Below are 25,088 nucleotides of genomic sequence, written 5' to 3' on the forward strand. Positions count from 1 at the left end.
TCACTGGAAGGCGCTGGAATCCGCCATCTTGTTTTTGATGAAAAATTGAGCTTTCAACCGGAAAAGCTCACCGGAAGCACTTTTCATCAAAACAGATGGCGGCACCCAGCTGATGCGTGCATGGCCGCGGCGCCCAGCTGATGCAGTACCGGGCGCGGCATAAAAAAGGTTGGGGACCACTGATCCAGAGGACTTATTGAATCTAATAGATCAATAAGCAATATTCTTGATGCTCACAGGCCAAAGTAAAAAAAAAGTCAAATAGTCGAGTTAGAAATGTCTTTTTTTATTTTAAAACATTACAGATTAATAAATAAGATTGTCAGAAATCTTTGCTAATATGCTAGTTTAAAGGGCAAATACAACATTCCTATATCGATTTTTTAAAGCAAAGCTAAAATTACTGAGCATTTAACAAATCTATATACATATTATTTTGGAAACTAATAAAATAGTCCTTTTTAAATTTGTTTGTTCTAACTATATTGCAACACAATGGCATTTAAGCAGTAAGCCTATAACATTCACATGTCCCCATCTATTCCACTGTTTGTGTCCACATATTAAAGTATGTTGTTGCATCACTACCTCATCCTCAACATTACACAACATGTAAAAGAAGGATCAAATTAGTCTTCTAGCTATTGTACTCCACATAAAAACTGTTTTCCCAAAAGCAAACACATCTTTTAAAAAGAAATTAACTTCTGCAGATATCTTTAGTTTTATAAACCTTTTAGAAGATGTGTACGAATAATTTACATGTAAATGGATATACATTTTAACAAATACTTGTTTGCAAATTCACACACTATACAAATACATGTACCCAAAAGCCAAGATTGGTCATAGTTTCCTGTTACAAATTGTGTGGAAAACATTGGTAATTTTTTAATAAATGCTGCTAAAATAGTATTAAGCTAATGGTTAGACAAATATTCATGAGGTTGGCATGTCATTGAGTTAAATTTCCCAGTTAGTGTTTCTGAAAAATATCCATGATTATTAAAATTATTTTCCCCTAATAATTTATACAGTATTTATATAATTTGTACTCCAAAGGATTAAAATGCTCTTCTCAAGCAGGGATTTAAGCACTCCCAGCTGTAGTGAGATACACAGATTAACAGCATATGTAAATTTGACTTTCTAAACATCTCTGCCATACTTAAAGTCTGCTTTAAGAATATAAAGTAGTCCATCCTTTTTCATGTTAATAATAAACTTTTCATCTTTCATCTTTATTTCATTTTCAATAGAATTATATTCAGGATTAAAGCAGGCTATTACTATTATCAAACAATATCATATTCAGTGAAATCCCATTTTACCAAACTTTTTACCTGAACATAGAGTACATTACAGCTTAACAAATTTCTTCAATTTATTTTATTTAATAACATCACACAAGTAGCATACTTTTCATCAGTTTGCATTATTTACACAAACGTTGCTATGCTTCATTGATTCAGTAGAAATTCTTGAATAATTGGCACTTACCTCAAATTGATTCATTAAAATTGTTTCACTGTATACAAAATAAAATAATTTTCTCTTTCACATCCACACAATCAGCAACCAAAACAGTTTTTGGAAAAGATATTTGGGGTAGTGAGAGTCAAGAGGCATTTTCGGAACAATTGTGCTAATTGTGTTAATTTTAATTCTTGTCAAAGAATAAACAACTGAAGACTATTCCAATATGTTTCTCATTGCAGCCTGTATCTTGTTTAAGGGTCTGTCAGTGGAGATGGTATAGAAATCTTGCAAAATAAATAACTCTGAAGTAGTTCTACATCAATAGAGCACTATTTACTAATGACATTTCTTGAATCATTTCCAATGGAATATAAATGTGGTATGTAGAAGATTGGAACTTGGGATGTAAAAGAAGTAAATGAAGACCATGAATTAACAATGAAAGAGAAAAAAGCTATGCTGAATTCCTATGAAACTAAGGAGAAAAGAGGACTAATAGACCTGAATGAAGACAGGCTGTCTTTGTGGAGTAAAGCTGATGCTTATATCATCAATTGTTACAGGAACTTAGCCACACATTATAATAGCAAAAACTGCAAGGACTTGATTCTGATAAATTAGTTGCTTTACTGGAGACAGGTCAATCATAATTAATTTGCCAACTATAACCATTCTTGGAACGTGAGATTCTGTTTATTGTGACTCATGTTTTACATACCCTATTTGGGTTATTACAATTAGGTCTTCATGAAGTTGCCCTGGAAGACTATTTAGGAGCTTAAGCTAGTTCAGAATACAATTACTTGTATTCTGCTAATACAATTACTTGTATTCTGCTATGAAAGTGCTGGAGTTCTTCCAAACTATGCTTCTAATTTGAGAGTTGCATTGGCTGCCACCTAGTTCCAAAGTGCAATTCAAAATGATATTTGCAATGTAAAGTACTTAACAGCTCAGGATTTAGATATCTTCAGGACCACCTAGCTTCTGTTCATCCAATAAATTCAAGTAAAATAGAAGGAGGTTTCTTCTTTTAAGGACTATCATCTACAGGATTCAAAGAACTGATTTTTCTGTTGCAGCTCCTAATTTGGAAAGGATTACCTCCTGAGAGCAAGCTAGCCTCCATCTAAGTGATTTTGAAGAAAGTTGTAAAAACTTGAGAGGGCAGCTAGTACGAAGTGGAGGCCTCCATTCTAGATTGTGTTTTTTGTCATTCCTTGGTGGCCACCTTTTTCTTTGTAATTTTATTGAGTTGTCCTTTTGTGATATTGCTATGTAGTTTTCATCTTACTAAGAAAGGGATGTAAGATTCGTATGGTCCTTCTGAGTAGAAGCAGCATATAATAAATAATGCATAACAAAAGAATGAAGCAAATGTTTCCATATTAAGCATTTCATCCTGCCCTTTCAGATTAATGGGCCTTTTGGTGCTCTACCTTGAGCCTCGAATATACCTGCTCTGAGTTTATATACTGTTTTATTTGGTTGGAATAATGCAGGTTCCTGCCTCATCCATGGTAACTCTTAACGGATACAGAGGTGAAGGCGTAAATCAGTATATATATATATATATCGTAAAGTATGAATTTGTCTCACAAAAATTATTGTGGATGTTAATGAAAGTATGAATCTTTAGTTCATATTTGAAAAAACATAATTTGAAAGTTAATTGTTGAATGTGACAGAATACAGTAGACGATAAAAGGCAACCATGCATAAGAATAACTCTAATGTTTACCAAGTGTTTAATTACTGATTAAGGAATAAAACAGAAACTACATCACTTGATTGCTTAATATTTTTGTGGAAGAATCGTTTGTAGTGAAGCTAGTGTACATCAATGGAAATTAATATAAATGTACTTTTGTAAGCAGATAGTCCAATGCAGTTGGCTGAGAACTTGAAAGATTTGCAATGAATTTTAGATTGTGTGAAACAATGACTAATATAGTTATAAAAATTAATATATCAAATAGTAATAAAGGTAGTTTGACCGCAAAAAGGAGGTGAACATTTATACATAAATGATGAAAAACTGAGTGATGAATTTAGATACATTGGTAGAAAATGTGAGAAATGTAAATATTTCTAGACTGCAAATGCTGGTAGAACAGTAGTAGACAACATTTTCTGTTATGAGGAATATTTGTTGAAAGACGTATATAAACGTTCAGTTCTGCCCACTTTGTCATATTGAAGCGAAAGTTTGATACATTAGGAAATAGATAAGTACAATAGAAACGTAAGAAGGATGTGTTAAAAAAGAAAAAAGTGGTCAAGAAAGGATGGTGTTTAATCAAGATGGATGAACACAAAAGAACTATTTTGAGATGGTTTGGTTGTGTAGACAGAATGAATAAGGACTGAATTGTAGAAGAAATATATATAAAGGAAGAGTGGATGGGTTGAAAAGGACTGAGAAATTTAAGTTAGTTGAACTGATAAAATCCTCAAAAAGAGGAGAGAGAAATTCAAAGAGCAAATTTAATGTATGAAACAACGTGAACATGATCAACACAACATTTTCTGGAAGAGTTGAAAGGTACAGACAAATATAATGAATGGTGTTGGTATAAAGTTCATATAGCTCTGGGTTTTTTTCTCATGCTTTTAAATTTATTTGATTCACAATTCTGTTTCTTATCCTGAAAGGGAGTTAGCATGAATTTCTAGTCTTTATAAAGTTTATGAATTCTGCAAAAATTTAGCCCCATTCCACCCACCAGTAAATTATGTTTCAATGAATTCTTAAGTAAGCAAATTTATAAACTTATAAAATTGTTTACAAGTGAACACAGGCTCTATATAGTAAAGTTAAACATAGCACTTTTATGCATATTTCAATATAAGAGTGAACATTGATTTGAATAATCAATATATTCAAATTGGCAGAAAAATGTTTATATCCATGTATAGGTTATGCTAGTTCCTGGTCACTTCAGAATTCAATGAAATATACAATTTGACTATGGGAGCCTAAGTGTTTATATAGAACTGTATCAGGTGTTACATGCATAAACTCTGGAACATGCTACTCAAGAGAATTAAAGAGTCTTTGGTAAATCATTATACGTTATAATGAAATGCTTTAAGATTGTACTTGGTTGTAGTATGCTTCCCACACAGCTCACTTAAAACATGTTAATAAACATGAGTTAAAATTCCTTTAAGTTTTAATTCTATCATCAACCCATCTACAAATTATGATAATCTTTTGCTTATTTGTACTCTATGACTATCATTAAATGTTGTACCTTGATTCTTGACAAATGTATTTTTTCTTTTTATGTACACTGAAAGCATATGCACCAAAGACAAATTCCTTGTGTGTCCAATCACACTTGGCCAATAAAGAATTCAATTCAATTCAATTCAATTCAATTCAATTCAATTCTGACTGCAGGGAATGTGCCTTTTTAATTTTTTAGTTCTTTCTGCCTGAATTTGTGTAGTATTATGTATAAGCCAGACTCACATTTCTTAGAACAAGGCAAGCATGGTTTGCTATGGATGAATGTGATCAATGTGGCCAGTGTATATGAATCAAGTAATATCCTAGTAAGAGTATGTTGAGGTTTAAGGAAGACCAAAGTTCAAGAGATACCAGCACATTTATTGCCCAGTATGGCATACCATACCTAAAATTATAATAATTTAATCACTGCATCTTAAAAAAAAACATAGTAAAATATTAACAAAAAAAGATGCATTAAAAAAATCAGGAAATGGAAGTAAGGCCCAATGCTAATATCATCGTTATTGATGACTATTCTAGAGAGAAGCTTAAAAGGGAGAAAAATAATATTATTTGTTAAAATAAGTAGCAAAAATAAGTATTTCTATATGTATCATTTAAAAAGTTAGAAGCTACATGGAATGCCAATATATACATTACAACTTTCTGGAATCTAGCTTAAAAGGCTGTCTCAACTTAAAAGGCATCAAACTCAAAACCAAGATTATGTATGTTATCCTTGTCAAAAAGTTTTCTCTATCGATAATGCCTTACTGAAGAGTAATAGTAGCACAAAGAAATTTGGATGGCAGAGGGCATATACCCACAGTTTGCTTCACCATAGTTTATTGTATAAGCTATGATGACTAGTTCATGCAAATGAACCCAAAGCCAAAGATTTAGTGCAATGTGTTATGGTGTCAGTTGATTCTCAATTAATTGATGGCGGCTGGTAGGTGTCATCTAGTAGTTTAATCGTTTTAGATCAAGATTTTGTAATACTGGTAGCTTGTACATAATAGCTTGGTTTTTCTAAAACATTTTAACTTGTTGGAACAAGATTCTACTCTTTAATGTTATATACATATAAATCAAATACTTCTAAATTGTAACACTACTTAAAATTACATGTTTGCCCTGAAGCTTTATTTGAAGGATAGTAACATCCTTTTTAGCATTCTAAACAAATATTAGTTATCCCAGCCAAGATGTCCTAGTAAATGTCTCAATCAATAAAGAACATCTGAAAGATTTTCAAAGTGTATACAATTTTAAATGTGCATTAATACAGTATGCTAGGATAGCTATTTCTTCACAGAGGGAAAAAAAATGGCATAAATAATAAGCTATAATTTGTGATAATATAATAATAATAATAATAATAATAATAATAATAATAATAATAATAATAATAATAATAATAATAATAATTCTAGAAAAGTCAAACCATGTACCTAAATATGTTAAAGAAAACAAAACTGAAAAGCTAAAATAAAATGTGACTGTCAAGCATACAGTATTTTGTTTAAAAAGTAACATTGGAAAAAGTTTTAATCCTGATTATGAATATGAATACTGATTAACTGCAAGAGCTAAACGCCTGTACCAACTTGTTAGAGCAAAATGCTATAAGCATTCAGAATTTTCTTTGATATGCATGATACCTAGTGAATGGATCGCAGCTCAAGCAAAACTCTCTTCAATTGGAGAGACTCAAACATTTTTATCTCCTATGTATTAACGTGTTTCTTCTAACCTCTGTCTGTACATGCTACACATTTCAGGAAGTTTTTTATCCATCCATTCACATTTAGAAATAATGACTGCCTTATAAGCTACCTAAAACCATTTGGGAGAAGTGGATATTTCTTAAATAAATGAATAAATAAGCAAGCCAAACCAGTGTTTGCACATTAAAAGTTGATTAAAGGTTACTTCAGAAGTTATTTTTTAAATGCCATTTTGTTGAAGTTATAGCATGCATTTCCTCTACCCCATGTATGTACAGCGTGAAAAGGATCTGTCCAGTTCAACTGGATGTCTAAATCATTCCAATGGGGGGAAGAAGCCAATCTGTTTATGGATTCCTACCTCGGTATTTAGTGGGCTCTTTGCACCATCAGACGATATATGTGTGTTTTCTTTTAAAAGATAGCTAGACTTCAACATGATTTATTTCCAAAGAAATTTCTTTGAGTCCAATACGTAGCCTCACAGGTATTCTCAGAAAATAAAAAAGATTCTGTGACTATAGGCCAATGCTTTGTTCTAAAGTATGTCCACCCATCCATAAAAATCATAAAAGTCAGCTTGACTAGTAGGAACAACACAGTGTGGTAAACGGAATGAGTTCCCTATTGGTCTTTGTTAAATTGTTGTTTTATGACTGGCTACATTCTGATCCACATTTTCCTTCCCATGGTGTCCATTATAGGGAATGAGAAGCCCCATTCAGGCTGCACCTGTAATGCATTCTCAGATATTTAATGTTCTAAGTGTTCAACTAGCTATTAGTATGGGTTTTAATCATTTTAAAATACATACCATACATACGTAGAGTCAAATAGTCTTTATCCCTAATGTGCAAAAAGGTATGTCTAGTTAAGCTATCTTATTTTGGAAAGTCATCTCCAATTTGCAATTTTCAGAATTTAAAAGGAATCATAAGATTTCTACACTGATTGCTTATATTGATTGAGAAAAACAGCCATTTTGTACAACCTTGTGGCTGCACTGCAAATAACGTTATTGTCAGAAACTACTTGTAAAGATAAAGTATGCTTGAAGGTGCAGATTGACACTAACAGTTGGAGTCTGTTCCTAATTTTGATGATGTCCAAACAATAAAATGTTTCATGACATAATAACACAAGTGTCATACAGTATTTGTACTTGCATCATGACATCACAAAGTATATAAGGACAGAGTTTGTACTGGGCACATGATTTGTTTCTTGTTCCCTTCACAAATATTTTTGAGTCAAGTGCCTCCTTAGTTCAGAAGTTTCAAATGCAGTGATTTTAAAAAGTAATGCAAGCTTACAAGTTCAACAAAATGACATACAGAATAATAAATAAAACCTGGTCTGGCAAAGTATTCATGTACCTACTTATACAGTATTTCTTTGACACTGACACGAAACTGCTTTTTCTATGACAGACTTCACTATTGTTAATTCAAGTCATAATAAGAACCTGCAAACACACTCATATCTATTGAATCAAAGACAACCCTTAGTTTCTGAATCAGAAAATGTTCTTTTACTGAGGTTTTTATACTTGGTACAACTTTAAAACATGTGGACTTTAACTTCCAGAATTCTGGGAGTTGAAGTTCACACTTTTTAAGGTTGCCAAGGTTGAAAAACACTGGTATTGTGGAAACAGAAGCCCCATTGTTTTTCTCTGTTCTTTCTAGTGAGTGACAACAATTTCCAGGCCCTGCGGAAGAATCACTTATTTTTCCCTTAACCGAACAACGTTTTTCTTTCCTTTTACAAATTCCTTTATAATGCCTCTAAAAGTGCCAGTTCAAAAGCTGACAAAAGATGCTATACATAGTTTACTGGAATTTGTTAGGGAAAACTTTCTAGGGAACATAACTGAATATGAACTACTATAATAGAATACTTCTGTTCTAAACAAACGCCAGTTGGAAGTGCATAGAAGTTACCCCATAATAATTCAAATATTGTATTAGTGTCTCTGCTTTGTTAAGATTGATAAGCATGAGGACACCCAAATATTAGAGAACATGAACTGTCCCATGAAAGTGATCTTATCAGAATAGAAAAGGCACTGAAGTAGTTTCCAGCTGTTTACAAATGATCTACCAAAAAAGGTAGAAAGTAGTTATGATCTAACGCATTCCTCATATTGTTTTATATGAAATAAAAGCTCTTGAATTAATATAATGTGTTGACATACATTAAGTGATTCATGTGAACAAGAGGCGTAGCTGTCAACTAAGTGCTGCATTTACTTAGATTTGTGAGCAACTTTGTGAGCTGGTATGAGAGAGAACGTATGTTAAGATATAAACACACTGCCCTAGTTTTGGACATAATTATGAATTCTATGTCATCGGTCCAAATTACAAAGGTAGAGAAAGAACAAACCATATCAACACACAGTCTGTAGCAACCATTGTGGAATCTTCAAATACACCTGGAAGAATACTGAAAGCTGAATCATAACTGTGAAGGTAAATAGAAAGAAAGCCCAATCTAGTATCTGAAGTGTATTTACATTTTTTAAAAGGGCTATTGATCACTCATGGCATCTGCTCAGTTGTATACACAAATGTTGACAGTTGATTCACACAACCAGAAGATTCTGGGTAACCATTTGAAAAGATTCCTGGTTCTTCATAGACCAAAATAATTCAATCCTACACTACATAGATAATCTTTAAGGATAAAGAAATACATCAGTTCTGTGGTGATGCAATTCTTATCCTATTTGCTATGAGGTTTATAAAATCATTTGATACCATAAGATACAAAGCATGACAATAGTCCTAAGAAACTGAATTAAGAACACTAATTCATTTCACATATTCCAGCAAGGAATGATAGGCGATGTTATTTTCAAAGTTTAGAAATTAAAGGCTATCATTTCTGGGGCCTAAAAATTGAAGACACTATCATTCTCTGGATTACCCAATTCATTTGAACGTTAAGAATTCAATCGGTCTTCATATTAGGCTTATTCAAATCACCAATATTGAAATTGAATTCTTTGAAGACTTGTATAAGAACAATTCCAATAGATACAGTGGTGAACCCACAAGCCATCCCCAAGAAGTCAACAACACCAACATTACTCCATTCTCTGAACAAAATGGCTGAGGCCAGCAAGACAAGAGTGGTGAATACTACATAATAGATGGCACCAAACACTGAGGAATCAAAACATTCTAGTGCCTTATTGATGTACCTAAACTGAATTATTATACTACACCCCAATACTGCTAACAGAACCAAACAAAGATATAATGCTCTTTGACTTGATGGATTATTGTGAAAGATATCTTGAGCAGCCAGTCCAATTCCTTTTGTACTAGGCACAGTGAAACTTCCTAACAATGAGCAAATACTGATGTAAACCATAATGTTAGTGGGTCCATGGGCTGGTGCAATCCAAAAGATAAGCAGAAGCAGCATGAGAAGCACAACACAGAGGTAACCCACGAATACTGAAAAACAAAAAGAATATAATAGCACAATTAAGTTCAACTAAATGATATTTCTTGAAAACAATTCTATTTATATGAGACATATCCAAAATGCTAGAAATGACAATGATCCATACTGCACATTGTTTATATAGTGACATTAACTCACACTGGCTTTATCTAGATCATGGGTCACTAATCTTTTGGACCTCAGGGACCACCAAACTCATAATTTCAAATCCCGCGGACCACTAATATGAATTTTGACTGACTGTGGCTCTGGAATATGGAACCTGCCCGTGGTGGGGTTGGAAATCTCCGCTGTAGGGGCTGGCACTTTTAATGTGCAAATTTGCAGGTGGTGCAATATGTAAAAAGCAGTACTGCCCTCACCAGCCAGGATGCAGTAATGGTGCTATTGCATCAAGAGGGGGCTGGAGGCACAGGTGGGCTGAAGCTGCGATGATGATGGTGGAGGGTACAGGAGTGCCGCACTACTTACATTTGTGTGCCACTCCTGCACCTTCCAGCTCACTTCTCCTGATCTGGGCTTTTCCTTGATGGCTGCGAGTTGTAGGGATGGCCTGGGGCAGGAAAAGTACCGGCTGCTGTTGGTGGGAGGGGGTGGAATGGGTTCACCATCGAGTTCAGAGGTCCGGAATGGGTTGTTGTCAGTTTTCTCGTCCTCCTCGGCGCTCTGCTCTGCTGCCTCCCCCCACGGTCCCAGCTATTGCTGGCCGGGGAAGGCACAGGAAAAGAAAGCAGAAACATAGCTCTCACTGGGCTGAAAGAGCGGAGATCGAGGAAGGTACAGGCAACAGAAGACGCAAGCTGCCGCCTTTGAAAAGCGCCGCTTTCTGTTGCCTGTGCCTTCCCTGATCTCCGCTCTTTTGCTCCAGCGAGAGCTATGTTTCTGCTTGCTTTCTTTCCTGTGCCTTCCCCGGGCAGCGATGGCTGGGGCTCCTGGGGGGCAACAGAGACTGAGCCTGGAAGAGCGCGGAGAGTTGCGGGCGAGTGCCGGAGGGTCAGAAGACGCACTCAGACGTCTCTCGGGGAGTCCTCTTGTGTGTGTGTCGAGCCCAGAAAAGCTCAAGCTCTTGCCTGCACAAAAAGCGACCAGGCAAACTATGAGGCTTCCAAGGCGCTCAGCTCAACCCAATCTGGAGTTCCCGGCAATCCCACAACAAGCTGGCAGCGAAAGTCAGATGCCCAGACCAAAAGAGCACCAAGGAAGACAGGCTCCTAATAACCCCCCTTTACCCCCACCTTCGGCCTCCACACAAGAGGACTCCCTGAGGCTAAGCTTCAGGTTTCTCCCAAGCACTTCCAAGCAGAGAAGGGTCCCTCCCTATGTGGAGGCCGAAGGGGGTGGTGTTGAGCCCAGAGAAGCTCGAGCTCTTGCCTGCACAAACAGGTTCCTGCACGTTCTGGCCATCTCCATCAACGCTTCAGCCCACCTGGGTCGCCAGCCCTCTCTTGCTGCAACAGCACCATTACCTCGTCCTGGACAGCAAGGCCTGCACTGCTTTTTGCAGGTCTGCGTTTGGCTGAAGGGTGGGGGCCAGTGAGTGGGTGGGCCATGTGGGCGGTGCAGCCTTATGTTCCTGCGCAACCTGGATTAATTGCTTTGTGGGGTGCCTTGGGGGGCACAATTTTGGGGTGGACCACCAAAATTTTCTCACAGACTACCAGTGGGCCACAGCCCACCAATTGGCAACCACTGATCTAGACAACTTTCCAAATTGTATTTTGTAATAAACTTTATCATCAACCACCTAGTAGGGATGTATTACTATTATCCTTCTCATCTTTCCTATTACCTATTTCCTTAGATTTTTATGCCATAAATTTGCTGTTTGTATCTCATGATTTATGTTGATTACTTTTATTTAGTATCTTATTATGATTTATGTTGATTATTTAGTATCCTATAACTATCACTGAGTGTTATATGTTATGATTTATGATTATTGTATTTTATGATTATGATCATGTTCTATCACTTGTTGCTTGTATGTACACTGAGAGCTTATGCACCGGAGACAAATTCTTTGTGGGTCTGATCATACTTGGACAATAAAGAATTCTATCTATCTTAATGGTTTTTAGAGTGAAATGCCCTTCAGCTGACATGTCAATGTAATGAACTATACACTATACACTAACACATTTGGAAAGGATTGAGTTTGGAAAGACGACATTTGGAAGTACCATGAGGTTTCCTGTAAATGGTCATTCCTTTTCTTATTAAGTTCTTATTTTCCCTCTGACTCAAACCCTGGTGTGTAATCCTAAATTGTGCTCTGGTTTTGATAGTCTGTTATTTAATTTATTATGGCAAATTATGCTTTTGATTCAGAAAAATGTTCTTTTGAAATGCATATCTCTGTTTATATGGAAACTAAATACTGCAGAGCATATTTAAATTATCTTCCATGTTATTTATCATGGGCCAGACAGTCATCTCACTCTTCCTTTATCTGGAAATTGTCTGAAATCATACGACCATCACTTTATTTTTTTAATTTCTTCAGAGAGACAAAACTATAGTCCATAGGTTGCATTATCATTTTATGATAATCACAAACAGCTTATTAATCATACCTACTCTTGGAAGCAGTCAGTGGTTTGCTCATCACTGAATCAACTATTTTGTATTTAGATGTTCCCCAATTTGGAGGTACAATTTCCAGATTTTACAGCTATCATGGTCTTTAGCTAAGAATCTGGGATGCTATAATCCCAAACACAATTAGAAGAGACCAGTGGATTGATTCCTTTTATGTATAAAGTACACTGAAATAATTACAAGAAAATACATTTTCCTTTATTCTATGAGTTCTAACAATAAGTTTACATCCAAAACCATTATTTATTATTTTAATTTCCAGCCTTCCTCGGTTGAATTTATAAATTTATAGAACTTATTTGTAATCCCAAGTAATAAAACTGCTTAAATTCCATTGACTGAAATTATACAGAAGTACAATTAATTCAATCTTTATTATTTAATGGATTACATAAAAATCTTCACCAGATAGGAAAACAAGCTTATTTTAAAGCTTAAGTAATTTTTTCTTTAAATTTTTTTTTATGTTATTCTTGCCTTATACTGTACCTATTGGAAAACTTGCAAATCTAACTTATTTGGTAGTAAAAAAAAAAGGTAGTTATGCTTAGGACTGTGAAGCAAACGAGTTTCATAATTAAATATCAAAGAGGAGGGGAAATGATGCATTCCTTTGACAACCAAAGTTGTTCAGCAACTTTTACAAAGTATAAAGTAAGCCAATGTTATATGTTGGAGCAACTTACACTTTTTTTTTCATTTTTGTCTTGTGACTCAGATTTACTTGTCAACATGGTTAACCCAAAGAATTAAGTACCTGGATTTGTAAGCTTTTCCTCAAGCTCAGCCTGAGTGGTGACACTTTCAGACTTTGGAGAATGAATGATGAGAACCACAGAACCTGCACAACTCAGGAGGCAGCCCAATTTGCCCAAAATGTTCAGTTTTTCTTTCAGTAGATAGGAAGCCAAAATGGACCTTAGAAAGAGAGGGTCAAAGAGAAAAATTGTATCAGGAGTTCTCTGTTGTAAGGCAGACTCTCCACAAAGGGGAGTTCCAAAAATCAAAGTGGCAACTATGTGATGGAAATCCTAACCTTTTTTTTTCATGATGCACATAAAAATAGATCATTTAGTTATGGCCGTTTTCTTCACAGTTTGATTACTCTTGTGGATGTCCCTGCTGAAGGTTAAGAAATTATTCAACAGTTTTTCTTTCAGGAGATAGTTTTCTTTATTGGTTTAAACTAGTGTTTCTCAGCTTTAGCAATTTTAAGGTGTGACCTTCTCTCCAAATTCCCCAGCTAGCAATGTGGATATATTTCAACACTTAAGTTTGGTCTGGCAAGTGGGAATGCGAGATAGGAAAGGAGTGCTTCCCCATGCATTTTGTATCAATGAAAAATACTGACTGGATTTCTCCTGCAAATTACATGTGGCATTTTTTAAAGTACCAGAACATTTTTGCAGCTGCTGATACAGGATATGTTTTCTTAACAGATCCAACATGACTGTGCAGCACTAGAGATGTAAAACCTTTTTAAAAAAAAACATCTTCCTTCAATTTTTCACCTTGAGAGTCACTTCATGATTCTTTGGATAGAGAGAGGACAGTGCCATTTGTGGCAAAAATGTCCAAAAGGAATATAATATCTGGACATTAATTTAAATATTTATTTGAAAAAGGATAGCTATCTGAGGCGCAGTCCTAGAAGTTTCACTCTGTCTTCTTTCTGTAACTTGCTGGGGATTGAATCAGTTTTTAGCCCTGGATACAATTCCACAGCATGAAGTAACACCAGGAGAGTCAGTTAACTAATTGAAAAATTCAGAGGATGGAATTCATTTAGCCAGGATCTCTGAGAATCAAATGACATTTTATTTGAGTGGTTGAGAGGTTTACACATTTTACATTTCAGAATTTGGGCATGTAAACATAAATATGTTCACAGTGAACCTTTGAAAATGGCTTTCTTTGCAAAATAAGTAAATAAAAGCATCTGTACTTTCAGAGGACAGAAAGAAATCTAAAAAACAACTAATATATTTTCCTTAAATTAAGGATCAAAGGGGAAGATAAGGGGGGGGGGAGAAATTAGGTCATTTTTAATGCAAATTACTAGAACAGATGAAAAAATTAAATACTTTTGGCGCTACTAGTAAAAATAATAATAATTGCAAAAACAAAAATTAACATAGTTATCTAGAACAGAGGTCTCAACCTTGGCAACTTTAAGACTTGTGGACTTCAACTCCCAGATAGCATAGCAGGATGCAGCACAAGCTGGCAGAGAATTCTGGGAGTTGAAGTCCACAAGTCTTAAAGTGGCCAAGGTTGGAGACCTCTGATCTAGAAGATACAGTAGTTACTCAGACGGATAGCCTGATTTGAAGAAAGGGAAAAAAAGATAGAATAAAAAAAATCCTTACCCAAATGGGACTCCAAGTGCTCCAAGTGGAGTCACAAGAACAGTAGGAACTGCAGTATAAGCTAAGAAATTCCCAATCTGGCCAAGTGCCACTGTGGAAAAAAAAACACAAATATGTGAACAGAAAACAAAACAAAACATTTCATTATTTTTTGAACAACTGACTTAGACTGCAGGGTTTTGGTGGTTTATTGCTTTATTACCTCACTGCTTGGCAGCTTTATTTTTTTATGATTTCCTTCCTATTTTAACCTGCTGCATGTTTCTCTGGCTGCATTTTAGTTAAATGGTATGACTGTCCTTTATATTCATGGGCAGGAAAACTAGTAAATGGGAACCCCCCGGGAAAACCCCCTTTGTCCCCCCAAAAAAACCCCCACACCCGCAGTTGGGGCCAAAAGGACCCACCCCCCCCCCCCCCCCCAAAGCCAAAACCGCCCCCCGGGGGGGGCCGGGGCCCACCCCCCCCCCCCCCGAACAAACCCCCCCCCCCACCCCCCCCCCCCCCCCCCCCCCCCCCCCCCAAAAGGACCCCCCCCCCCCCCCCCCCCCCCCCCCCCCCCCCCCCCCCCCCCCCCCCCCCCCCCCCCCCCCCCCCCCCCCCCCCCCCCCCCCCCCCCCCCCCCCCCGGAGTATTTTTTTTCCTTTTAGCCTCAAAGAAGTAGCAAGAATGATGGTACTGTCATTAAAGCCACAATCGCTATATTTCCATATCTAAATCACAACACTATATTACCCCTCTCCCCCCAAAAAACTTGACAATTGCTGAGTATAGCTGGCTAATGATCCATTAATTTTGGATCCTGAGAAGGGAAAAGTTGAGCATCCATAGCTCTGTAACTCAGAAGCAACAGTGCTGTGTCTAGAACACTCTGATTTTGCTTCTGGGTCCTTGTTTTGAACCCCTGATAAACCAGTGGGACAATGGGGACGTGAAGATGTTAGGATGCTGTATGTTACATGCAAGCAACATCAAAAACTGATAGCAGTAGAACGAGATGGAACACACTCTGGGCTATGAATTCAGACTTGCAAATAGCATGGATTTAGGTACTTTGCACCAGTCTCATCCTGATGCAAATGACATACAGTATTTAATTCCTGTCATTTGTACAATGACATCATAATGTATTGATATTATGTGCCATTCTTCAGGTGCCAGTGACTACTATTTTCATCTTTCCACAAAATCGCATTGACTATTCTTAGGCCTCGCTAAATTGTTTATTTTGTGTGTGTGTGTGTGTGTGTGTGTGTGTGTGTGTGTGAGAAATAATCCTGAACACTGGCAGTGCAGACCAGTGGTCATCAACCTTTTGGACCTCAGCGACCAAAACTCACAATTTTAAATTACATGCACCAGAGACCCTGGGAAAATCCCCCCCACAAAAAAATCTGCAGGAAAATTCTCCACCCCATTTTCCTACCAATCGATCATTCTTTATTTGGGATTGTAGGAGTCCGTCTCCAGCTTCGTTCTCAGGGGGAAAGAGGGAGAGAGACCTTTGGCTTCATGCAAGGGAAGCAGCAGAAGTCTGTCTTTCTCTCCCCCAAGCTCCGCCACAAATGAATCTTTGCCAGCACAGCCTCTTGGAGCAGGATGCCTTGCAGGGTCCCAAAGACTAATTTCTGGTGGAGTTTGGGGGAGAGAAAAAAAAGACTTTTGCTGCTTTCCTTGTGTGAAGACAAGCAGAAGCAGAAAGAAGCAGCCCAGTGGCCAGGACAGGTGCATGGGGAGAATGGGGCAAGTTCCCCGCTCTGCCCTTTCCCCTCTCCCATCACTACCTTGTGTTGTTCGCAATGCAAGCGACGCAAGCCTTGTGTTCCCATAGGCCATGTGGGCAGTGCAGCCTTGTGTTCCCTCACAGCCTGGATTAATTGCTTTGGGGGATGCTTTGGGGGTGACATTTCTCTGCGGACCACCAAAATTTTGTTGTGGATCACCAGTGGTCCCCGATCCACTGGTTGGCGACCACTGGTGTAGACGATATTGAACTAAAGTGAATCCTACTCTGCATTGATATAAAATATTTTGATACCTTCTCAATACATTTTATGCTAGCTGAATGTTCCATTTCCTAGCACCTTATTTCAGCCTTTTCCAATCTGGTGCTTTCCAGGAGTGTGTGAATTACACTTTTGGGGCATTCCAAGTCTGCATGGCAACCCTGATTGGAAAATTTGAAATTGCAATATATCTGTAGGTCAATAAATTGATATATGTTTACACAGGATTATAATATCATCAGCCAAACAAAAGAATTACAAGCTATCTAAACTGTTACACTCGTCCTGTTTAGGTTTTTCATTGTTGTTGTTTTCAAAAGTTCATTTCCAGATGACAATATTTAAATAAACTTGGCTTATTTTGAAAAAGATAGCAGAAATAGTCTTGATTAGTACTTGCATGGGAAAAACCACAATATCCCAAGGCTATTAATTAGACCACAAGTCAAAATGTTGTTTTGGGAAAAAAAAGCACTGGAAAATCAGTTCTGATATTGCTGCTTAATAAACTATATAGACAAATTCATAAAAGAAGTTGAGCTTAACTTCCGTGAAATAACTTGTTTTTAATTCAGAAAATGTGACTGCAAAATAGTAACTCTTAAGAAAAATAATCTATGCATTGCTCATACATTCTTGTGTCTAACAAGATGATTTCAGGTACATTCTAATTCAACTTTCTCCAGTCTGGTTCCTCAAGATGTGTTGATATGAATTATTTCCAGCAATTATCACCCAATATAGCTGGATGGCAAATCATAGATTTTGACTCTCCCCGTAGATGTTTCCCTGGATAAAATCAATTTTATACTTAAATTATGTTGCCTGAGAGGAATATAGTTTAGCCAAAGCCACCATATCCTGTTTGTGAAATGAATGAATATGCTGCCAGCAAGCAAACTATCATGAAAAATACCAATGAAACAGTATCCTCATATCAAAATATGCTAGACTGATCGTGTCAGCAGCTTTCCTTTAAATAGTTATATTGGACCAGAGTTATGATCGTATGAACTGCTCATCATATGAATAAGAATTGTTGTCCAATACATCTGGATAGAACAGTACAGTCCTTCAGTATGGTTTTTAGATGTAAAATTGTTTAAATATAGAAGATGTACTTACTTGCAATAGTACCTGACCACCACACTATATCAGTTAAATATGAAGTCCCTGGATAGGTGAAAAATAAAAATTGGATCATCAGTTTAAATAATATATATTTTATTGGTACAATTTTCTATAGATACAGATACAGATAATCAGAGTTGGAAGGGACCTTGTAGGTCATCTAGTCCAACCCCCCGCCCAAGCGGGAGACCCTACACCATTTCTGACAAATAGCAGTCCAATCTCTTCTTGAAAGTCTCAACTGATGGCGCTCCCACAACCTCTGAGGGCAAGCTGTTCTATTGGTTGACTGTTCTCACTGTCAGAAAGTTTCTCCTTATTTCCAGGTTAAATCTCTCCTTGTTCAGTTTCCATCCATTATTCCTTGTCTGGCCTACAGGAGCTTTAGAAAATAGCTTGACCCCTTCCTCCCTGTGGCAGCCCCTCAAATATTGGAAGACCGCTATTATGTCTCCCCTGGTCCTTCTCTTTACTATACTAGTCAAGCCCAGTTCCTGCAACTGTTCGTTGTATGTTTTAGCCTCCAGTCCCCTAATCATCCTGATTGCTCTTCTCTGTACTTTTTCTAGAGTCTCAACATCTTTTTTATAATGTGGTGACCAAAACTGGATGCAGTACTCTAGGTGTGGTCTTACTAAGGCTTTATAGAGTGGTATTAGTACTTCCCTTGATCTTGACTGTATCCCTCTGTTAATGCAATTTAGGATTGCATTAGCTTTTTGGGCGGCTGCTGCACACTGCTGGCTCATATAGCTTTAACAATATGTTAACTTTACCACTACATCACCTTACAGAGTTATTTAACTATGGTGCATGAACCAATGCAAATCTTTCTTGTGAATACAACCATAATCAGCATTACTTTTTATAATTGGCTTCTAGTGAAGATAATCAGTCATGTCCCTGGTGTGGTTATTAATAATCCAGCTCTTAAGAAAATAGATATGCACCCGGTTCACCCTTGCCCTAAATCAAATGATTGATATTAAAATATTTTCAAAACCACAAAATAATTTTTGAAATTGTTCTTGAGCATCACTATTGAGGCTCATCAAATGAGAAATGGATATAAACATATATTTACCTATGCCTTCAATGTTTATGAAAAAACTGAATTTGAATTGTTTAAAAGTGCATAGATATTCTGTTTCTTGCAGAATGTAACATAATAATTACACCTGTTTCTAAGATTTGAAATATCTTTTGTAATCTTGGTATGTCTTTTCAAGAGATAATCTGTTCTCATCTTCTACAGAAATGAATAAAAGTGGTAATGGAAGTGAAGCTTCCACAAGCACATTTGCCTAACTGCCATTTTGTGCCTCAGTTGACTATAGTATAGAAAATACTGGAAAGCACAAATAATTATTGCCAAGTCAGTACTACCTAATCAAAACCCAACTTCCATATTTTACCCAAAATGTGCATTGTTTAGGATTTCAGTATTTGAGATTATTCAGTAAGAAAAAGCATGAAGCCCAATGTGAATGTGAACTAATGTGAATAGCTGAAAGTCTACAGAGATACTCGTCATTCAGGTCATGGCTGTCTTAAATTATTTTTTCCAAAGGCAACTGGATTATGGGTTTTTTCCCTTGAAGAAGATGTTTCATCCAAGAAACTTCATCAGTTCTAGCTGCATTAATGTGAATGGTTAACTCTTCTTTGTAAAATTGACATTGCTAATGTTAATCTGTTTTCCCCCTCTGTCAAGACAAGAAATCATCCAATTGAATCATCCAACATATAGTAGAATGCATTTGTTCACTTATTGGATGATCAACCTGAAGAATGTATTACATAGATTTCTCTTGACTTTACTGGGTTTAAAAGAAAACTAAAAATGTGCATGAAGAATTAGAGAATATTAAGTCTTGAAGACTCAATATTTATGATGGGTTTGAGGGACCCTGCCTCTCCATATTAAACAAATGCTGGGTTAAATTTCAATCCAGTGGGTTCTTATGTTCTTGCTAGTCTCCAAATTATATTTCTTTTTTTAAAAAAACCTGACAAAAACTGATGCATTTAAACTATTACTTTCATAATATTTAAAAGAAAACAAAAACAATGACAAGTGAACCAAATAGGCTCTTTAAAAACTCAATCTTACTTTTTTGTTCCAAATTGTTTACACAGAACAAAAGTGGAACATGAATTTATGACAAGTGACTGTGGAAAATGCAAACTAGACATGCTAGATGAGTACAAAATACTGTCAGCTGGTCAGGATGAGCTTCAAATAATTAGCTGCTTGTACAAATCAAGTAAAATTTGTTCCTGAAGCAAGCAAACAAAGAGATTTTTCTTTTACAAACAGTACATAGTTTTCTATTTTTAAATTACTCTTTGATACCGTTTCTCCAACAATACGGCCTCCCCCAATAGGAAGTCCCAGCATGTTTTATAGGCATGAAATGAAATTAAGCCCCTCCCCTCAAATTAAGGCCTATATTAAAACATGCGAAATGGGGGGGAATGGTGTGGGGGCTTGCCGTTAGGAAGTACTTTTGTTGCACACCCGGATATGGTGCTGCCTGCGTTGACCCCAATATGAAGTGCCCCACCAACGCCGAGGTCAACATCCAAGCCATTGATGCCTGCCCGCCCGAAGATGCAAGGCGGGGAATTAAGTCACCCCCGAAAAGACAGCCTAGCCATTTTTTCGGGGCTCAAAAAAAATAAAAATAAGACCTGGCCTTATTATATGAGAAACACGGTATTTCTATGCTAATTGAGTTATTCCTATATCTCAATTATGAAAGGGGGAGATTTTGAAGGATAAACTATCTGAAAAGAAATCAGTCACAACTTTATATTGCCCAGTGTATTTGAGATCATACTTGTATATAATGCCATTAGTTGTTTTTTTGAAACAACACACACACACCAACAAGAGTTAATGAAGCACTAACAACAGAGATGCTGCTGAATATATGGTTATAATTTGACATTGCTCTTCTATCCCATCTCATTTTCCTAGAAGAGTCATCTAATTGCTTAACTGCAAGATAAGCACAAAGCTGGATGTGGTTAAAAGTTGTTTAGATCACATAACTAGTGGCTCTTTGTTGATCACAATTTAATCTATAGTTTATGAGAAGTCAGAAATCAAACCAAACCATGACTTTAAATGTTATGCAATCAAGTCAGTATACAAGGTTTATTTTTGAGAACTTAAAAATTACTGAGTATGTAAAATGTTATAACATCCCTTGCGATACATAATCAAGTACCTGTACATGTGGGATAGCAAGAGTACACAAGCCACCATGTAGCCCATGTGGTATGCATAGATTAAGTAGAGTATTCTTATATTCTTGTCCAAACAAAGTGGATAATATTTCTCAGTTTAATTACTCTTAATTCCACTATTCTTCCCAGGAACATAAATCTACTGTAAGGTAGAACAAATCTACTGTACATTTGTACCTGGATCTTCCAGTTCCTTATACAATAAATACCTAAATATACATTGGAACATGAATCATCATTTCAGTGAGTTTCCAGCTATATTTCTTAAGTAACACAATGCAAAAAAGTCTGTATTCATAAGCAAATTAATTTATATTTGCAGTTTCTTCTGCAGACATGGGAATAGTTCTATACTAGTTTTCACTTTCTCCAGAATGAAACAAGTACATTCCATATTAATTATCCGCTAAGTTTACCTGTAAATAAAACTGGTGATGCAGTTGGTCAGTTATATGAATTAATGATTACCTGACAAAAATTATTAAGATACTTAAGTTACCTTGAATACAGATAGTCCTCAACTTATGACCACAATGGGGCCCAAAATTATGGTTAAGTGAGAAATTTATTAAGTAAGTTTTGCCCCATTTTGTTATTTCTTTTGCCACATTTGTTAAGTGAATCACTGCAGTTGTTAAATTAGTAACACAGTTGTTAAATGAATCTGGTTTCCCATTGACTTTGCTTATCAGAAGGTCAGAAAAGGGGATCATATGACCTTGGGACAGTGCAACTGTCATTAATATGAGTCAGTTGTCAAGCATCCTAATGTGAACCATGTGACCATGGAGATGCTATAACGGTCTTAAGTGTGAAAAATGGCCCCAAGTCCCTTTTTTCAATGCTGTTGTAACTTTGAACAGTCACTAAATGAACTGTTGTAAGTCAAGGACTACCTGCACAAGTTATTCTCTAATTTGAAGAGAAACCTGTCAAAATAAATTACTATTTACTTTGTTGTTTTAATATTTCATTTATTAATCTTAAACAATCAAATAGCTGGATTTTAGAGATTAATATTTTGGTACTAGGTCTATCTAGGTAGGGGAATCACAGAAATATCCAATAATGTAGTTTAGACTGCTCCAATACTGTATAATAAGACCGCTCTGGAATGCAGAGCTTAATGGCCTTGTAACAGAATTGGGAACAGACTAAAATACAAGTATTCCCCCAAAGACCAGTTTGGTATGCTAGAGCTTATATTAGAAATGTCAGTATCACCTTTCTACCCTTATTTCAGAATATAGCTGTTCTTAACTTTAGGTATTCCTATAAGAGTATATAGTCCTTTCTCAGTGAATGAGCTTACTGCAAAAAATGCCCCATTAACAGAAATACAATTATATGTGGATTTGGGAGCCTATATGTTTGCTTTATTGAGGATACATAACGATCATTACCAAAGGTCAAAGAACAGTGCAAATGGCTATAGAGCCCTTTGGGAGCAATGGATGAATTATGTGTATTTTGCAAATAGAAAGTCCTCTATGTGCCACTTAGCAAACCATTTCTGAAACTATGATCAGATCTACATAATGCATTATGATATGGTATACTATCCTTTTTATCTATTGCTTTATAAGAATCCAGATGGTAAATGTACTTTAAATTACAGGAAGGTAAATGTCTTCATAGTATGTGCAATGTGAAAGTGGAATCAATTATTCTAGAGAGATGGTGGGTCTTCATTGGATGTATTCACACAGAAACTGGGTAACCTAGCATCTTTTGGATTCCTGAATGGATTAGATCTGACTAAACCAACATTTTTCAAACTTGGCAATTTAAAAATATGTGGACTTCAAGTGCCAGAATCCCCCAGCCAACATGGTTGATTGGGGAATTCTGGGAGCTGAAGTCAGTGCATCTTAAAAGTTGCCTAGTTTGAGAAACACTGATGTAAATGGTCTTGTCTAAACTTAGTGATTCTATGAGAAACCCTTTGGTGTTATTTTTTTAAAAAAACACATAAATTCAGATTATAAATGCAAAGTACAAACTTAAACTGAGTCTATAGCATCTGCTGGACTAAGGGACAAATCGCATTCGAAATCCTGAAAAGGCGGTGTGAACCCTGGCCCCTGACATATGGGAGATTTTATTTAGCGTTCATGGCTCAGTTATAATCCTTTTGCAAATCAAGTGCCCACACTCACCAGGCAGGCATAAAAGCACTGACTTTTGAAAAAAAGTACAGATACCATTACAAACTTGAAGAAGAAAACAATAAAGGAGGGGGAGTGGCTGGATTGGAGAGCTGAAGGGTTAGCCTTCGTGGTGGTTGTGCTCCTGACCCAACCCGGAGGAGGAATGCAAGGTGTATTCGCAATGGACGTGCTAAATACTGCCTAAAGCCAAAGATAATGCCTTGGAACGAAGCAGAGTCTCTTTTAAAGCAGGCTTCCCCAACTTAGCGCCAGGATTGGGAATTCTGGGAGTTGTAGTCCGACACCTCTGGAGGCACTGTGTTGATCGGGGAAGGCAGTCTCGGGGCCTGGGTGTATTAAATATTTTGGTTAATCGCTCCCGGAGGGTGACCTCCGTGCCAGGGAAGCAGGAGCTCCGGGAAAAGCGGCGTACGAAAGCCGGGGTGGGCTCGGCCAAGTGGGAGGAGGTGCCTGCAGAGGATGCTAGCTGTTGCAAAAGCCACCAAGAGCGTTTCTGCTGCAGCCCCGAAGCATAGAAAGGGACGGGGACCAGGGGGGCCCTACCTCGTCCTCTTGCCCGCACGATGCCTTTTTTCTGCAGCACGAACGTGGAGCCATTGACCAGGCTGGACACCACAGCCACGCTCAAGCCCAGGGAGACCGCAGCGGGACCGGGATTCGGCGAGCCCCCGTCTCCTGGAGCCGCTGCTGCGCCCACAGCCATCCTCATGCCCGGGCGGCGGTGCCAGCACCAAGGACGCCCAGCTGCTCGCCCAGCCTCTTTCTTTCTCCTCTTTTCTCCTTAAGCCGGCCAGCAAGCAGCAGCGGCTCTGCGGGATCCGCCCTGAACCACAAACTCCTCCCCTCAGCGCTGGTTGCTGCTGCTGCTGCTGCTTGCGCGCTGGTGCTGCTGCTATGTCGGCGCCCTCTGGCACCAGAAGTCCCCTCAATAAAACCGAGGGGTCTCTGCCCTGACAGCCGAGGGAAGTGGGAGGAGAACCGAGGGCGGGCAGAGGACCCAGTCTCTGCTCTCGGCAGTCCCTGGCAAGGACAGGCGGCTCAGAAAACGGCGCGACGGTGCGAGTGAGTAAGTGGCCCGCACTCTGCATCATGACATCATGGCCTTGCACCATGACATCATGCTCAGGCAGGCCGGTGGCGTCAGTCAGAACACAGAGCTTAGCCTTAAGAGTATTGTTACGGGCTAGAACCGTTGCTTTTTTTTTTAGCGCTGAGGTGTCTCCGCAAAGCAATCATCGCACGCAAATTACGGGAAACTTTGCGATTGAAATCTTCAATTCTATCCAGGTTTTTCTCCCCCCCGCAAGATAGCAGGTCCCGTGAAAACGAGGCTGCCTTCCAGGAAACAGTTTTGACGGTTGTAGAAAAAGAACGAAAAGAGTCCAAAAACGCGTTAAGCCAAAAGGATCTTATTCCGCTGTAGCTTCAAATCACAAGGTCACAAAAGTTTTCCCGGAGCCTGCGAGGAGAAAATATTGCAGGGAATCAACGCATCCTCTTGCCTAAAATATGTTCTACTGATCTTAAATATGCATACATAAATAGCAGAGGCCAATGGATACAATGGTTTTGTTTTGTTTATCTGATGATCTGATTATTATTATCTGATTATCTGACATTTTCATTTGAAGAAT

General features: G+C 37.5%; 1 protein-coding gene across 1 annotated transcript; it reads right to left on the bottom strand.

The window, feature by feature from the left end:
• Positions 1–270: 270 nt before the first annotated feature.
• On the bottom strand, positions 271–24,340 carry NIPA1 (NIPA magnesium transporter 1). Its single transcript, XM_087967107.1, has 5 exons — positions 23,998–24,340; positions 18,023–18,070; positions 14,892–14,982; positions 13,280–13,440; positions 271–9,914 (listed from the first exon to the last, which is right to left on the bottom strand). The coding sequence occupies exons 1-5, from the start codon at positions 24,161–24,163 to the stop codon at positions 9,403–9,405; spliced, it is 978 nt and encodes a 325-aa protein (XP_087823233.1). The 5' UTR covers positions 24,164–24,340; the 3' UTR covers positions 271–9,402.
• Between the last annotated feature and the right edge of the window lie 748 nt (positions 24,341–25,088).

The sequence above is a fragment of the Notechis scutatus genome, chromosome 5 (assembly GCF_049901735.1).
Source record: "Notechis scutatus isolate UNSWTSFEM ecotype Mainland chromosome 5, rNotScu1.2, whole genome shotgun sequence".
Taxonomy (NCBI): Eukaryota; Metazoa; Chordata; class Lepidosauria; order Squamata; family Elapidae; genus Notechis; species Notechis scutatus.